Source organism: Chiroxiphia lanceolata, chromosome 5 (assembly GCF_009829145.1).
Source record: "Chiroxiphia lanceolata isolate bChiLan1 chromosome 5, bChiLan1.pri, whole genome shotgun sequence".
Lineage (NCBI taxonomy): Eukaryota > Metazoa > Chordata > Aves > Passeriformes > Pipridae > Chiroxiphia > Chiroxiphia lanceolata.
In genome coordinates this window covers 67,316,679-67,335,167 of record NC_045641.1, presented here as the reverse complement: position 1 = coordinate 67,335,167, position 18,489 = coordinate 67,316,679, and the positions used below count along the sequence as shown (strand labels likewise).

General features: G+C 40.9%; 1 protein-coding gene across 1 annotated transcript in view; it reads left to right on the top strand.

Moving 5' to 3' along the window:
* PTPRO (protein tyrosine phosphatase receptor type O) overlaps positions 1–18,489 on the top strand; it is a 156,325-nt gene that overhangs the window by 115,271 nt on the left and 22,565 nt on the right. The window contains 6 exon segments of the mRNA XM_032687231.1: positions 4,180–4,331; positions 8,045–8,165; positions 11,109–11,248; positions 13,857–13,989; positions 15,354–15,474; positions 17,354–17,422. Coding sequence (XP_032543122.1) covers positions 4,180–4,331; positions 8,045–8,165; positions 11,109–11,248; positions 13,857–13,989; positions 15,354–15,474; positions 17,354–17,422 — 736 coding nt within the window.

Sequence of the window (18,489 nt, the reverse complement as noted above, 5' to 3'; positions counted from 1 at the left end):
TATACAGTTCAAAATTCTTGTTGCACTTTTATCTTATTGATTGAAGAGATACAAAGCTTTTTTTTTCTGCTCTCTATACAGAATTTAGCTTCACTTTTTTTCTTTTAATAAATTACTTCCATTGAACTCTTTGTGTGCTTTCACTGTAAGGTGTTTTCTCATGTTATGTTTTTCCCTATTCTGCCTTTCTAATTTTTCCTATCTTTACTAAAGTACATAAAAACTGGAAATATAATATCAGCCTGCTGAATACTCGCCTAGAGGCAAAATCAGCTCCCTATTCAAAGCTCTCCCATTTGTGTATCTAGATGATTGCATTTGCTGTAGCATGACACTGGAGAACTGTGTTGATTTACTTCTACTATGTGGCTTCTAACAGAATTTATCATTTGGGAAATGTTGTCTACATGCCATTTTCCAAAAAGTCTTAACTTTGCACCTGGCACTTTGAAACACATTTTGTCTGAGCAGGCCCAGTGTAGAGGGCAATAATTTGAAGCACAGCACTGTCCAAATTCTCCACTCCTGCCAGTTGCCACATTACTTGAGTGGTTCATCAACACTGCTTGTTCAGAGTATTGATGGAAATGTTAAATAGCAATGAGCTAATAAAATCACACTGTGATTTTAAGTGAAGAGTCCTAACAAAGAAAGTTGATTTAGTTAAATTACAAGTGCTTATCAATAAATGGTCACCACACTCCTATCTTCTGATTGCCTTATTACTTGCAATCTCTTCAACTTTGTCCAGGGACTGCTGATGGGTTAACTTGTGAGAACATGGCATGCCAGTTTGCCACATCTGCAGGTTTGAAATATTTGTTCCCCGAAGGTGCTGCCTTTTCAGTCTTTCGGGTTATCAAGTTCTTTAGCACCCTCAGCCTCTTTCTTTCCAGAGAGGGAACAGATGGTTTTATGGAGTACTTGGTCTCTTTCTGCATCATTCCAAAAGCACTACCTCCCCTGCACAGGTTGCCAGGAATTAAAACAAATAACAAACCACACCAAAAAGCCCTTAAATTTTAACATACTGGAGTGGAGGTTTCATAGTCTTGACAGTACACCATCTGTCAGTTCTTCTGTGTATAACTGGAGAGCTAACCTCTGCACCTGGAACATAAGCTTGAGTTTTAAAAACAAAGTAGAAGGATCATCTGGGAGTTTGGGAACGCACCTTGCAGAAAGCTCAGAGCAGATAAACCGTTTCCCTAAAGCAGGATCCCACTGCTTGTATGGAGTCTCTAGTGAGGCTGGGGCTTTACTGAGCTGCAGTACTTGAATGAAAAGGGTATTACGAGATACCAGATGATATATAGCTCTCTCCCATGACAACTAGTCAGATGTCCCCAGGAGCATCGAGGAGATTTGGGGGATCCAAGAGACTTGTCAGAAGCAGCATTTGTTCTCTCAGACTCCTGCAGCAGCAGTTGAACACAGTTATTTTAACTCAGGGAGAGATTGTGGTGCTGCCAGTGTTGCTGTGGTGACTAATGAGTTTAATGCCACCTGCTGTAAACAGCTGGATTTAAAGCAATCAAAAGTAAGGACTCTTTAGACCGCCAGCATTTTCTTTTTATGATGAGAATGCTTTTATCTTTGGAGAAGCAAGAGGAGTGAGAAAGACAGACTCTTTGTCTTGGTGACTGTCACCACATCTGCTGCCTGTGGATGCTTTCAGCTGTCACTTTGGACCAGGTCAGCAGTGGGATGTAATTTCCTACAGCCTCTCTGTGCCACTCAGCTCCCAGTGGCACATGGAGCTGGGGGAGTGTGTCACACAAGCCCTGGCCCTTGGTCTCATTTGACATGTGCTGGACGTTTGTTGTAAGACACCTAAAACAAACATTTGTGTGAACATTAAGAGGGGAAGCATGTCATCAATAATAAGATACAGGAGGAAATTACTATTAGTGTATAATATTCATGCCAGTTGTGACCTTAAATTGTAAGGAATACACAATCTGTGGGAAGGGATGGACTGGGAACTCTAGAAGTTGAAAGAAACATTGCTTTAAATAAACTAGGCTTTTTCCTCTCAACAGCATAAAAGGGCATCTTCATGATGAATTTGGGAGAATAATCTTACTAAACGTTTCTAAATGGCTCTAAATTGCCCGTGCATTGTATTTGCTGCCTTCCTCGGCGATTACTTCAGTAAATCTGCTCGCCAACGTATATGTCAGTGCCAAAGTCACAGGAGCCTTCGTGAAAGCAGCAGTGACATCTTGTGGCCCCTTCAGACAGACCCGAGCTCCGAGGCAGTCCCGCGTCTCCTCTCGGCTGCTGGTACCCGCAGCTGTGCTGGCGTCCAGGACTCTGGTGGTAGGGAGGCAGCTGCGTCTGACCTGCCTTTGCACAAACACACTGGACTCCATGGGGCATGTGCAGAGGAAGATCAATCAGTCTGTGATCTTCCCTGTGTTGCTGCCTGAGAATTTGCCAAGCATAGAGATTCATATATTTCCCTGCTTTATCCAGGTTATCCAGGTGCTATCACTTTGAGAGGGTGTTGAGATCTTTACTCATCACTGCCTTTCACTTTTGGGTTTCCACTCAGTGTTAACTCCTCACTGGGGGCCTGTGACTTCTCATTAGGCAATCAAGGTGTGCTGACCAACTATGCTCCCTCTGCAGTTAGTGGGGACACACCTCCAGGAGGTAATTCTCATCTTAAATATCTATTTTAGGAGGAGATGAGTTGTTCTGGAGCTTGCCATCTTTCTTCTGCCGTCCCACATACGGGCAGCACCAGTGACCGGGAGTGCCACAAACGGGGAAGGCAAAACAGGATGTGGCACAGCAGCTGGCATGGCAGCTTGTGCAGAAGGGCATGCAGGGAGAGTGCTGAAGCCCTGCCAACTCAACCAGGGAGCAATGGTGTCCACCTGCCAGAAAGCCACAGGCTCCCTGAGCTCTGCACCCACCGTGGCCGATGCAGCTGCCCAGGCAGAGCTCCGGTGGGAATATGTGGTGCCCCAGGTGCCAGCTGCAGGGAGTGCCCTGCTTTTAGGCCAACACCAACAGCAGAAGTGAGCAACCCCATGGGAGGTGTGCCCAAGTAGAGAACTCCTCTGCTCAGTGACAGAGCTCCATGAGAAGGATTCTTTAAGCTGCTGGGAGAAGTTTCTCACCTGCCAGCCCTTGTTCTTCAGAGGGACTTCAACTTAACAGTTGTCTGCTGGAAATACAGCAAAGCAAAGTATGTGGGGTGTAAAACTTCCTGACACAGATGGTGAGAGACCCAACCAGGGGAGGTGGTCGAGTCACAACCCCTGTAGGTATTTGCAAGACATGTGGGTGTGTTGCTTAGGGACATGGTTTAGTGGCAGTGCTGGGTTAATGACTGGACTCAATTTTAAAGGTCTCTTCCACTCTAAATGATTCTGTAGCTCTTGGGCTGCACAGGGAGCCAAGGACTTGCTGGCAGCTCCAGCACAAAACAAGCCATCAAACAGCCTGTGGTGGGGCAGTCTGAGCTGTGCAGCACAGAGGACAGTACTGAGCAGGAGATGAGTATGGGGAGGAGGAGGATGAAGAAGAGCTGTTTCACCTTAGACCTAATAATGTAGCTACCACGTGCCTGTAGGTTGGACACTTGGTGCTCAGGTGACTGTCAGCTGTGGCTGCCCTCTGTGGTGGTGGGACTTTCACCCTGGGAGCAAAGGTGGTCATAACATTCATGTGAAAAGTTGTTCTTTGTAAAACTGCAGGTTTGGGGCTTTTCCTCTTAGAAAGATGTGAGCTCAGTGATAAGACTATTTTTTTCTGTCAAAAAGCTATTACAATTATTTACAGTACCAATTCATTATTTCTTTTCAGTGCAATAACACAATGAAGCAATTTGTGAGACTTTTAGCTTGATTTTGAATTCCAATTATAAATGTTGACTCAAAAAATTATTTGTATCATCCAGTAGCTTTGTGATTATTTTTTTTTTTTAAACCGAAAGATTGCAAAAAGAAGTGTATTTTTGTTCTGATTATCTCCCAGGTTCAATGACAGCTTTCACATCTTTCAGCTAAAGCTCAGATGCAGTAGCTTTTACTAACACTTTTCTGCTAACTTTGTGATATTCTCTTCACAACAGTATCCTTTGAAGAAGGATCCAGAGTTTATTACTAGATTTGGTAATCCACTGTGTTAGACCCTGTCTATAACATATGTACCTTCTTCCTTCAGCACCAGTGGCACCCGAGATTACCTCCACAGAATATTACAACCACCTTTTGTATGTCACCTGGACCTATGGAGGAGATGGTACTGACCTTTCTCATTCCAGGATGCTGCATTGGATGGTCATTGCAGAAGGAAAGAAGAAAATCAAGAAGAGTGTAAGTGTGAGTGGGGACTGTGGGCTTTTTTTATTCTTTTTTGGGGGGGAGAGGAAAGTGATGCTTGCTTGCTTGGTTTGGTTTGGCTTGCTTTCCTGAGTTGATAACTTTGTATTACAAAGTTGCAGCAAGTTTTAAGTTTCACAGTATTAGCATGCACTTCCAAAGACTCAAGATCTCAAAATAGCCAGTGAACAAAACGTTTCTATGGTGATCTAGTAATTTAGGTAATTTTAAAATAGCTTATAAACTTCTGAGCTGCAGACAGTAAAACAGTATTTTTTTTTTTATTGAACAGATGAGGTCTTTTCAATTTTTAGGTATTAATAACCAGAGTACTTTACTGGCTGAGCTTTTTTAGTTCATTCAAGCCAGGTGCTATCACTTTCCATTTTCCAACTTCATTCAAAAAATCCTTAGAAATTATGTGGTTTTCATTTTATGTTTGAATACAAGTTCCACTAACCGATGGGATGAGGATTTCACACAGAATGTGTGCACTTCTTAGAAAAGTTTGCTAGGTATTTAGATGCTTTCTTGGTACATTCTCTTGAACATTTTGAAAATTCACTTAGAAAAAGAAATCTGGAGGCTCCAGTTATGGATTAAAGTCATGGTGCTGCAAGGTAGTGAGATGCAGGTTTAAGCTAAAGTAAAAGAGCAGCCCCTGGACTTACAGTGAGAAGTGTTTGCAATAGTGGTGGAGCACTGCAGAGCAGGAATGTGTACAGCCAGCAGTGGAGCTTCAAACAGCCTGTGGTCTGTGACTGTCTTCTACACCAGTATTGACATTTCAATAGTTGGCAGGAAGAAAGTGTTCAGTCTTTTTCAAGGGAAAGGTATCTAATCTTTTTCAAGGGAAAGTTTTCCCTTCTACTGAAGACTTAGCAGATGCTGAATTGAAAGTGTATTTTCAGCAGAAGTGCAAATTCATCAACAATTTTTGTTTGGGTTTATATGCAGTAACCTGCATAGCTTTCGTTGGATTCCTTATGGCTGCAAGAGTGCACCCTTCTGGAGCTTGTTCCAGCATGAATCTAATTATGTGATTAGAATTGATGACATTTCTCAACAGCAGGAACTTTCACTATTTAGATCTTTGTTCCAAACAGGGGAGAAAACTCTATATTTTATTTTTTTTCCTACAAATAAAATATTCTAATAATTGAATTCTAAAAAAACTGTGCAATGATATCCCTCTCTACTCTTCCTTCTAAAAGTCATGATCTTGGTAAGGTTATTATTCTTCCAGTAAAAATCTAATCTCTCTGCCATTCATAGAATCATAGAATCAGCTGGGTTGGAAAGGACCTCTGAGATCATCAAGTCCAACCCTTGATCCAACACCGCCGTGGTTACCAGACCATGGCACTAAGTGCCATATCCAGTCTCATCCTAAAAACTTCCAAGGACAGAGAATCTCTGGGCAGCCCATTCCAATGCCTGATTACCCTCTCTGTAAAGCATTTCTTCCTAATATCCAACCTAAACCTCCCCTGGCACAGCTTAAGACCATGCCCTCTTGTCTTACTGATCACTGCCTGGGAGAAGAGACCAACCCCCACCTGGCTACAACCTCCTGTCAGGGAGTTGTAGAGAGTGATGAGGTCTTCCCTGAGCCTCCTCTTCTCCAGGCTAAACAGCCCCAGCTCCCTCAGCCTCTCCTCATAGGACTTGTGTTTGACTCCCTTCACCAGCCTTGTTGCTCTCCTCTGGACCTGCTCCAGCCCCTCAATATCCTTCCTGAACTGAGGGGTCCTTACCCGTGCTGGCTGGGTCTGATCCCTTGTCCATCCTGTAGGTGCTGTGTGATTGCACTGAGGATGATCTGCTCCATAACCTTGCCAGGCACTGAGGTCAGGCTGACCAGCCTGTAGTTTCCCAGGTCCACCTTCCAGCCCTTTTTGTGGATTAGTGTGACATTCACCAACTTCCAGTCATCTGGGACCTCCCCAGTGAGCCAGGACTGTTGGTAGATGATGGAGAGTGGCTTGGTGAGCTCTTCCACCAGCTCCCTCATCACCCTTGGGTGGATCCCATCTGGTCCCATAAACTTGTGAGGATCCAAGTGGCTCAGCAGGTCGCTGTTTCCTCCTGGATTACAGGAGAACTATTCAGCTTCTTATCTCTGTCTAGAAGCTCCAGAAGCCAGCTGTCCTCAGGACAATCTGTCTTACTGTTGAAAACTAAGGTAAAGAAGGTGTTAAGTACCTCAGCCTTTTCCTCATCTTTGATAACTATGTTCCCACCCATGTCCAATAAAGAATGGAAGTTTTCCTTGCCCCTCCTTTTGCTATGTATCTGTAGAAAGACTTTTTGTTATCCTTAACAGAAGTGGCAAGATTGAGTTCAAATTGTGGCTCCACTGAATATGAAAATTGTATATTAAATAAATATAAAAGAAACATTTAATATGAAATCAAATTAAAAATAAAATTGAATATGTAATTTTACTCTAAACAAAAGATTAAAAATAGAGGGTATCTACAATACAGTATACCCACAAATAAAATAAAAGCTTTAGGGTTGTCTTTAAAAATGTTTGTCTTTATATTCTTTTCAAGAGAAGGGAACACAGGGAGTATTCTTTAGGAAAATCCCGCAACAACCTATTTATAACTTAACTTTTATGGTCCTGCTCATATGGGTAATTATGGGTACACACTTGCAGGCATAAGGGTGTACCTGTTCTCCTAAACTGTTAGTCACTATATTGCAATCTCATAATGTGATTTACTGAAATTATTAAGATTGCTATTATGGTTGTTTTTCTTATGGGATTATTGAAATAAATAGGAAACACTGTCAGACAATGCTGACTTTTTCTTCCTTGCTACTTGTGTATTTCCCAAATCTCCATAGGAGTTGGTCAGATTTTAGAGAAGTGATGAAAATTTTGTGCAGAGCCCTATTAGTCTTTATTCAGAACTGTCAATTTCTCTTGCAACTGAAAAATTAATCTTGAAAATTAAGTGACTATGAAAACCAGTATGAGATTCCTGAACATGCCCTTTGTAGATAGCATACAAGTGCTCCAAAACCAGTCTGTTTTGAGTTCTGCATCCTTCTCCATGACCCTGGAGAAATGAGGAGGCTACCACTATAATAATAGGAAGAAGTTATTCACAATCTTTTGAAGCTCAGCTCAGTTTTGAGTCATATCTGATTTCAAACTTGCAGATGAATGAAGTCAGACCCTGAGATCTATTGTCAAGTCACCAGGTCTCCTGGCAGGTGTTAGACTTTCCAAGGTGGATTTAATTTTCAGGTTTGTAGGATATATGAAGGCTTTGCCTACATGTCGCTGGTGTGCTCTTCTTAGAGGTATCTGACCTGATTTGAATTCCTCTAGAATTGCAAGGGACCCAAGTCCATGGCTTGTTTAGCATTTTAGCATTTTGCACAACTTGAAAAATCTAGATGCAAGAGTCCTCTCAGTGTGTGAGGGAGATTTTCTTTCTCCGTAAACTTTCACATGGAAAGTGCAGCCTAAGATTGTCTTGTTTTTGCATTGTGCTATTCTGCCAAACATTAATGCTTTCACAGTTTGTGTCAGTGGGAACTGGTTCATGTAGCAAACCTGGAGTATGCAGAAGACATCTGCTGTGATGCACAGAACTTCCTTTGTAATATATTAAGTAACCAGATTAATTTTTACAAGGAAGGTGTATGGTTTGCATCATATTTAAGTTGGTGTGTGTCTAATTATTTAGGTAACACGCAATGTGATGACTGCAGTGTTGAGCTTGCCTCCGGGGGACATTTACAACCTTTCAGTGATTGCTTGTACTGAAAGAGGCAGCAATACTTCCCTGCCCCAGCTTGTGAAACTGGGTAAGAAAAGTTTGTTTGTAAATTATAAACTCACTCCTTCTCTCGTTTGACTGTAAAAGTAACTCTGTCGGCAGATGCAGTACCTTCCTTGTTTCAGAATTATGTACCTGTGACCCCATTTCTTTTGCAAAGCTGCAATTTTCACCTCACCTTGCTGTGAATATTGTTTCATTCCTGCATGTGAAGCCACTCTTCTGAAATAGTTTTGCTCAAGAGGAGCAAGAGTGTCAGAATTTGACTGTAAATGGAAGTAGGAGAGTGGAAATCACTTAGTGCCTCTTGGAGAAAACAACAAAACTTCATAGTTGCTTCCCTAAGATCTTGAACACATGCAGGTTTTGAGAATGGCAACTCAGGCTTCACAGATTGATTTTTCAATAAAAAGCAGAACCTTCCTTGTTTCTGAGAAGCCTATTTCTGGGTCTGCACTCCTGGCAGATGCCACCTGGTCTGCTTTCCTGTCTCCCCTCCTCTCTCCCTGGACATCTGCATAGTCTTCAAACAACAAAAATATACCCTTAAATACACATCAATGACAGTGCTCTTGAGAAAAACAGTCAGATTTGTGGTTGTGGAATCCGCCTTTGTTATAAGTGAAATATGTGTAATGTACTCAAAAAAAAAAAGACGACTTGAGAACTTGATCCTTAAGGAAAGAGTTTAAAATACGACTTTCTGCCTAACATCTTCCTTTACCTGGGAGGAAGACAGGACACTGCACCATTGTACCTTAAGAAATTTTACTTCTCTTTTGAATGTACTTAGAATTGTTGAGTCTTAGGTATCTAAAATTGTGAAATTTCCCAGTGTGCCAGACTGCTCCAACAGGCATTAACTCCACTGTGAAGGTGGGTAAAGAAAAGTTTGTCATTTCAAACTGGATTATCTTCCCTACATGAATAATAAACCTTTTGTGAGTCATAGTGAAAGAAGTGAGTTTAAAGTACTCTATAATTTCTAGTTGGATTAGAGGTCCTGAAGCAGCCATTGTCCTTTTATGTTTTTCAAAACTCTTAGTCAAATCCCTGAAACGATGCTGGGCTGAGCAGTGCAGAGACAACAATCTGAAGTTCTTCCGGATCTTTTGACCAAAGGCAATGTTTGAAAGATGTAGACAAATTCTACAAATCTTTTCTTCCCTTTGCAAGGCCTGTCCACTGTTTTCCCCATGCCTTGTTTCTGTGTGCAGTTAAGTGTGTTTGTCCCTGTGGCTGGGTGGGTGGGTGTGTGAGGATGAGTATCCCCCCTGTTACAATTGTCCAAAGATTCTTGGGAGGTGTTTCAAAACACCAGCCAGCTTTATCTTTCAGACAGATCCACGAGTATTATTCATGTTGTACACCCTGCAGCGTAGTTGTATCCTCTTGTTCTTTCCTTATGGACAGGCACTTATTGAACTGAGGCAGGTATTTTGCCTCTCATTTACAACAACAAAAAGATGGAATGAATTCTGTTTTGATAAATCCCTTCTAGACTTCTGCCTGTGGGTTTTTCATTGGGTTGAGTTTTGTGGGATTTTTTTTCCTTTATGATGTCTGAACTTTGAATGGACAGTAGTAAGGGTGTCTTACCAGAGGTTTTCCTTCTCTCTGTTTCTCAGAGGAGCAATGGGAATTGTAATTAGCAGTAGTGGAAACTGAGTCTGAGTGATAGACGACTTGGCACTTGGCAGTCATTTAGGCGTTCCTGCCAAATGCTCTTCCCTCTATGATGTTTGCTTCATCCTGGCAACTTTCCACTTGCAGAAAAATCGAGCCATTTGCTGGAAGCAAAGGGAGGATTTGCTTGGGATGATGCCCAAACACAAACCTCATATTTTAATTGAGGCCATTTTTTTTACCTGGAGTGAGGGATGGAATGTGTTTCTGAATCCAAGAGCAGATATATGGGTGTAATTATGGGAGAGGGATGCTTTCCTTTGTAGTGCTGGGATAATATATATGCTGCAATCCCTGTGACACACGTGAATGTGCTTCAGTCCCTGCCCAACTCTCTCCATAATGCCAATGTAATTTTGGCAGCCTCCAATACAGATCTGTCTGATTGTTTCAGGATCAGATACATCTCCAAAATGTCTATAACTACTTGAACAAGTCCTTTGTGCCCTTTCTTGTGGTGGATCTTACGCATCACATCCAGGTTCCTGTGACAGCATCTCACAGAATGAGATTAACAAATTATTTGTGAAGGGAAAGAATAAAACCAAAATGTTCTTGTGCATCACTCATTTTATGCAGTGTGTCAAAATCCTGGAATCAGTTCAGTAATTGAGAATGACAGCTTTAATTAAACATCCGTAGATGAGGAAATCTGAAAACTGTGGAGAACAGTTCAGAAGTGTACAGCCCAAACTTCACAATCTCTAGAGGCAAAACAGAAGAGCCCAGGATGCCTAAGGCCCTTAAATGTTAGCCTGGGAGAAAAAAAAAAAAGACTGCAAATGTTTATTTAAACTGATAATTGATAAATATTTCCTCTGCAACAATTAAATCAACCTAGACAGTCTTTGCTTGTGGGAAGCTGCTTCTTTATCATCTCCTGGGGCAGGCCTTTAGAAGAGTTTTCTCAGGCCAAATGTGTTGCTAACAGGTGGACAGTCATCTTCTCTGAAAGAGTCTCTGCTAACATTGTTCTATTAATAGAATCCACTGATCATCCTCAAACAAGGGCTCTGCTGAAAAGGGAAGTGAAGTAATTATCCATCTGTCCAAATAGAGAACAGTTTAAATAGAGAAGAAAAACCAACACACTTCATCATCTTCCCATTTTACAGTGGTAGTCTATCATCCTGAGAGGTTTTACACTGGCAGATTTTATCTGAAGGAAATGAAGGATAGAAGGGCATCCGGCACTGCTTTCATTTTTTTTCATTTTTCTCAGTTGTCTGGAAACTTAAAGATAAGCTTAATAAAAGGAGATTTATTTTTTTTTCCTCTTAATCAGAACCAGCCCCTCCAAAATCATTGTTTGCTGTCAACAAGACTCAGACCTCTGTGACGCTGCTGTGGGTGGAAGAAGGAGTGGCTGATTTTTTTGAAGTCTACTGCCAGCAGGCTGGATCTGGTCAGGAAACAAAAGTCCAGGTATGTAAGTGTCTCTTCTTTGGTTTCTGCTCTTCATCTCTAAAACTGAGACTGGGCCTTGCATCTTTCTGGTTTGGCTTCTGCTAGTTGGCATGTGCATATAAAGCCCAGTGACATTTTATATCAAATGTGATAACATGGCTCAGAATTAAACCTTTAAAAGCTAAACTAGTAAAGCATTTCAAATGCTAAAATATTTTGTTATTTTTCAGTATTAAGATTGGCTTTGGTTGGATAGAAGCTATGTGAATCCAACAGTGTCAGGCTTTGGCTACTCATGAAAATGGATCTAAAATGCCATGGAAAATCTAAAGGGCCACAAAACTAAGGGAGTGTCAATTAGCAAGAAGGGAAAAATGATCAGGTAACTTGATAAGGAATGGGAAAAAATAGACATATTTAGATGCCATGAGATCTTTTATGCAGCATCTATTTATTTCTGGCATACTTTATTTCTGGTTTTGAGATCTGTTAAGTAGTCCCAGTTAAGTTCAGTAGCTTCAGCAGCTTCATTGCTATTCAAAGAGTACCTTTCTGCTGCAAATGTGGCTGCTCCTCATGCATTTTGTCTCAGGGTATTTTCTTCAAGACTCACTTTCTCAGCCTCAGAAATGAACCTGCTTTTCTCTCTGCCCAGTTAGGTACCTGTGCTCAGAGGCCACCTGAATATAGGAGTGTTTAAGCTGAAAATGCTGTTCAGTGAAAAAGAGAGCGCAGTAGTAGATTTAATTCCTTGTCATTCAGTGCAACATGTGAGGTTTACTTTGTGGTTTAGCTGATGGTATAGTGAATCACTGTGAGCATATGCCATGAAACATCATTTTCTCATGTGGACTATCACACACAAAGGGGAAACATTCAGGAAAGAAGTGAAAAATAAGCTAGTTAAACCACTGGCTATCACAAAAGAGACTTGCACACTCTTTAATCCTGTGGCATACCAATCTGAATTATCTAATATTCTTTTAAAATAGAAAAAGACACTGACTAAAGGCAAAAAAATCTTTAAATGGACTTTAATCTTTTGGGTAGTTTGGAATCCACATCTAGATTCCTGGTTTTTCACTCTGTATGGTGAACTCATTATCACTTAGCAGAGATTCAAAATAGCGATGTGATCAGGCAAGGAAGGTACCACAGGATTTGCAACTTTAGGGCAGAGCAGATCTGGTTTAAGAACATCAGGAAAAGACTGCTTCATTGGGCAGATGCTTCAGTGGGTGTCACATTTGTTGACATGAACATCTGGCACGGGGTAATGCACAGAGATTGTCAGCTCACTGCTCATTAGATTCATCACTGTCTTTTCTGTCTCTGTGAAGAAAATGGGAAAGGCTCCTTTTTTGAGCTGTAAAAAGGGATGCTTTCCAAATAAACTGGTGAAAATTCTTCGTGATTTTCCATGGTAATTACGTGGACATTTTTTGTCCCTTTCCTCCATCTTCAAATCAGCAAAGTGGAAAGCAAGAGCTTTCCGGGTTTGAACATCTTGGATTTTGCTTGACTAATTTAAATTTCCCAGAGGGGAAAATGGAAAACATCCAACCAAGTCCAAATGCCAAAGAGCGGCCTCTCCTTTCAGCTCAGGCAATAAGACTCTCCTCCCTTCCGCTAATGCCCGTGTGATTTCATCTGCATAATGCACCTCAGAATTGCACTACAACAGGAGCCCTTGCAAGCCTAGGATTAGGCCAGGACTGAAAACAAGCTGTTGTAAATAATGCTTGAGACTTGTTACAGCATCTTGCACTCTCCATCTGGAGTTCATTTGTAACACTTCTCCTTCTTCCCTTTCTAAACTACTGGTTCAGTGTCTCTGTTTTTTGCAACTCCAAACCACCCGTGGTTTTACTGGACAGTATAGAAAATTGAGGACCTTCAGGAGCTTTATCTTTAAGTCAACACACATGGAGTACTTGTGTTTGTTTTCGTTTGTTTTGTTGGCATTTAAAAACCACAAAAGCGTTTACCGGGGTCATAGTAATTAAAACATTTTATAAATATGTTATTTAAAGAGTTTCTAGCTAGAAGAACTGAGGTGTAGGATATCTGATCGTAGTTATTACCAAAAGGCTCTGCTCTAGCTTTGTTTTTCACCTGGGCCACTCAAAGGGCTCCCATCCAGAGGAGCTGCCTCAGAGACAGAGATGACATGCATTCATATGAGGGTGCAGAGGTTGTGGCTGTCTTGGCTGTGCTTGGAATAAAAATAACTTTGCTTTCCTCCTGCCTGTATGGCTTAGTAACCAGAACTCCTAAGCACTGCCCACCTCTGAGGGTGTCCTGGAGGTCACAGCTCTTGCCCCCACCAGGCATGTGCCTGACCAGCCTGCTGTGAGGCACCCATCCTCCTCTGCCCAAAAGGCATTGAGGTCCTTTGGCTGCTCTGGGCTGTTCTTGCTGCTGTTTTCACCCTATCTCTCTCCCCTCTTCTGCCAAACTACCTGTCTATTTTCAAGGGCAGATCCTGATCACCTTCCCTGTGTTTCAAGGTGCTGATTTCTTTCACCAGATCTTACTTTACGTGGCCAATTATATGGAGCACTGATTTGTGCTCTTGCATTTGCAGGAGAGACAAACTTCTGTGTGTTTTTCCCCATGTCTACAGGAACCTGTCACCGTCTCTTCACACGTCGTGACCATTTCCAGCCTAACCCCTGCCACTTCCTACAACTGCAGCGTGACCACCTTCAGCCACAACAGCCCCAGCATCCCCACTTTCATCGTGGTTTCCACCATGGGTAAGCAGCACTTCCCTGCTTTCTTCTTCCTTATCCAGCTTCATCTGTCTCCCCTTGCTTTCTAAAGCTGCGCTTTGTCATGTTGGCCCCAGGGGTTGTTCGTGTCATGGAAAGGCTGCCAGATGTGGATGGGATGGGGAAGCAGCTTTAAAAAGTCCTTAGAAAAGTCCCCACTAGGGGTATGACTTGGAAAAATTATAAACTAGAGAGTCAGTTCTGTACCGGGCTTTAGAAATCAGGGACCTAATTTGTGGTGTCAATACTGAACATCAGGGTAATGCTTGATGACATTTATGGAGAAAAAATGTTTTCTCAGCCAATCTCAAACAAGAGGGAAATCAAATTTGTGAGCTGTTAAGGCTTTCTGCATTCATCAAAGAAGTGAGAGAGAAGGAGAAAGGCCACTGCAGGATCTTGAGCAGTCCCAGCCAAAGGATGGAAGATCCCTATGTGACGAAGATTGGCATTATCCTAGCTCTGAAATAAAAATAATGGTGTTGAACTGGTCAGAGCACTGGACTTTTCTTTAAAATCTCCCCTTCTCAGTGCTCAGTATCATCTCTGCTTATCTGGGGAGTTGCATAGCTTTAGTCACTTGTCCTGTGCATCATACCACTCCATGATGGAGTTCAGTGTCTGATTCTTAGCTTAAAACTCTCCATGTTTTTTAATCTAAAAAATGCTTCTGTAGAAGCTGTGAATGTAAAGTTATTCTGAGCACACAAAGTAGAGAGATTTTAATATACAATGAGCAGAACAGGGTAGCCGGTCTCATAGTAGTATAGTCCATAACCATGTAATGTGAAACAAAAATAAATCAAGGTGTTGTTACTGAGAGTTGATTTCAGTTATTATTTAAAACAGAATATTTTGTTTAAATTTATCTTCCAGAGTAATTAATCAGTTTCCACCCACCCAGTATATTACAGAGCCTCTGCCTATTGTTTTGCTTCTAGGTCAGAAAAAGTATTGATTATTGTTGGAGAACAACTTCTGAGTTGAAATGTGATGATCAGCATAGATGATGGTGAATAGCTGTATTTTACATTACCAACACCATTTTCTCTTGTGTTGTGAATGTCAGTTAAGAAGTTAAAAAACCCAAACAAATCAGAAATGCCAAAGTTTAACAAAAATGCCGGAGTGAAGTCAAAAGAAATTTTCTAAGCCAAAGAAATTTTCTAAGAGCAATAGCTGGTCAAAACCTTCCTTTATTTCTTGTGGTAGATTTTTCTCTCTGCAACACTCCAGGCTGAATGAGTTCAGTTTTAAAAAAATAGCACTATCAAAATTCAGGGCAAAACAGAACAAAGTTGTCACTGCTTCTGAATTGAATAACTGAGAATCACTTTTTGTATTTACAGTCACTGAGATGAATCCCAATGTAGTGGTAATCTCTGTGTTAGCCATCCTGAGTATCCTTCTGATTGGACTGCTGCTGGTGACTCTTATTGTACTCAGAAGAAAACACCTACAAATGGCCAGGTAAGTCCAGATTTGTGCTAATTGCAAAAAAAAAATCAGACAGCAACAAACACATCATGACAATAGTTTCAATTAAGAATGTGCTACTCAAGATGCTTGTGAACAGGATGCCTTTAAAATAGTTGTTTTATTGCTGTTTAGGAGTAGCATGTCTTCTTCCTCTATCTACTTTCATTCTTGACCTGAGTTATAAGCCTCAACCTTTGTCTCATTTTGAGCTTTGCAAGACTGATTTATAAGGGTTGTGTCAGGAATGTAAATGACAATTAGGGTCTGAGGCAACCAGACGCAAGCAGGACACCAAGATGCTTCGCGAGTCTTTCCTATGGTTTGGAACAGGAGATTTTCCATATCAGGAGATAACATGGTTTGTTCATCAGGTCCAGGATGATGCATTTGGGAGGTCATGTGAGGCCTGAGCCCTGGCAGCCAAACCCCTGGGGTGAAGGAAGATGTGCCCAGTGGCCTGAGAGTCTCTCTCTAGAACATTTGCTGGTCTGCCCTCAAATGGGAACTGCAGCTTGGGCTCCCCTAAATCTTGTGTTTCTATGCAGTCAGGGTGCAGCCATCTGTGCACATGAACCCAGGAGGATTTCATGTTCCGCTGTTCACTCATATCATTAATGATCCCATTTTGTTCTGACGCACAGAGAAAAGGAAAAATTATCTTTTTCTGAAAGAACCTTCAGCTATCTGCACCAATTGCTTGTACCTGGCTATTAAAATTCAATTTCCTTTTTTTAGGTGATCTTACCTGTATCAGTTCACTTTTGTGTGGGTTATGTTATGGCATCTGTGAACTGCAGCAGCTTCTCCAAACCCTAGATATGTGTTTTACCCTCCTAGTTTTGGACATGTCATGGAGTCTTCATCCTTTAAAAAAATCTATGTGATATATTTTTTTATTGATTTACTGTACCATGTCAAGAAAGGAAGTTATTTCATGTAAAAAAACTTCAGTGAAAAATCTTGCACTTAATTACCTAGTAGACACTCCATTTTACGAGTCGTGTCTTGTCTATATATTCCATACAACAGATGACCACATCACACATATTTTGCAGGTTATCTCTTTCAGAGAACATTATGTGATTTGTTCCTTTTACATGTAACTGTCTCTGTGAAAATCCCAGCTAAATTAATTCTCTTTCCTATGTAATTACTGTGCAGGCAGCCCTAAGTTTTTCTTTTTTCTCTTTATCACTGCTTCTAGCCACAGAAGATAAACACCCCAGAAGGAAATTTTAAAAAATAAATCCAATAAGAAGCTGCAAGCAATTGTTTGCTTAAATCAAGAAATCAAAAATAGTCAAGTCAGTTTATAATTCATAGCCGAAAATAATACACTTGTGATAAATTCCCTGGAATGTTATTCAGGAATTCTTTTTCTTTTCCCCCCCAATTATTTTCTCAACTCAAAATTTCCACGGTCCTGCAAAAAGGACACAATTAAACATCATCTCCTTAGAGCAGGGACAGTGAATATTTAGTATAGAAAGGTAAATATTTAGCATCTGTACTGAGGCCAGAAAACAGTGCTGGTGCTGGACTATGGAAAGCACAAATCTGGACAGAAGATGAGATCTATTTGAGAAATTTATTAACAACTTCTGCCTCATTTCACTTCACTCTTTGTAAGCATTTTTAGGTAATTTGATCTCAGGTGGTGCTGAACATTTATTGGTTTTGGACAAGGGATTTGATTTTGTTAAGGGGTTTCTGTTCCTTCTGTTACAGATTATCTCAGACCTAGTCACAAATGTGAGTGAGTGTTCAGCACTTTTCTGCAACTCCGAGAGTTCTCTGTTAAATCAAGCTCACTGCAACCATTGTGAATCCAAAAATGTTAACTTTTTATCTAATGGTCTTCCTGAAACAGGGAATGTGGGGCTGGAACCTTTGTGAATTTTGCATCTTTAGAGAGAGATGGAAAGCTTCCCTATAACTGGTGAGTGTTTGAAGCAAAGCTTATGTTTTCTCCCATCTCTGCTTTTTGGCAAATATTATCTATAATGTTAAAGTGCCTATTATTTATGTCATTGCTGTCCCTCTTTAGGATTAAACTACTATACCTGCTAATGTAGTATTTTATTCCTTGACTGTATTTTATTTTTTGAATGATGACTGAAGACATGCATTCTGTCACCTGCTATTTTTAGTAGGGAATGATGTATATACATGTCAGCCAAGTTGTGTAGATGTGTTTTGGGAGGATTTTTTTTTCCTTTCTCTTTCAGACATATTTTCTAAAATAACACAACTTTGGAAACTTGATCTATAAATCCATTAACACTTCCATATATTTATATCCAGGAATAAGCTTGCCTGTAGATGACTAATTAGCAACTGTCTTCATGCAGTGGCATTAATTAATATTTCCTTACACTGCAAAACAATTTCTTTACAATTGCAAGAATAAAATATATACTGTAACTTAATGTTCAGTGGTGTTGAAAAAAAAAAAATCCTAAACATATTCTTGCTAGTCTAGAAAACCACCTTCAAGGGTTGCAAGTACTGACTATGGACTCCAAACCATCACTGATACCATCAGCTGAAAAGAAGTATTTGAACAAAGAAAGTCTGTAGGATTAGCTTTTATAGCAGTAAAAGGCTTTGAGAGCTACCTGACTGGCACCAGCATGGTCATTTCCACTCCTATTTTGATAATCAAATGAGTGGGGATGACAGGCTCGAGGTTTGCAGTTTTGTCACCAGAAGTCTCTGCAAAAGCCTCTTCTTTTTCAAGGCAAGTCCAAACACAGACATTTAAAAGCACAACATCAGCCCCATTCCAGTATGTAAGAAGAAGAAAATGTGTGCCTTGGTTTTACAGCCATGGTCAGCTTTGTTGACAGCTAAGAAGTTGGAAAGAAGAGTTGGTGTGCAGGGAAGTGCTTCCATGATCTCATAGGACACACAGCCTTCCAAGAGGGACGGGATTAAATGGTTTGACACCCCACTACAACAAGCCTTTTGCTAATAAGCTTGCAAACTGAACTAACAAGCCCAGTG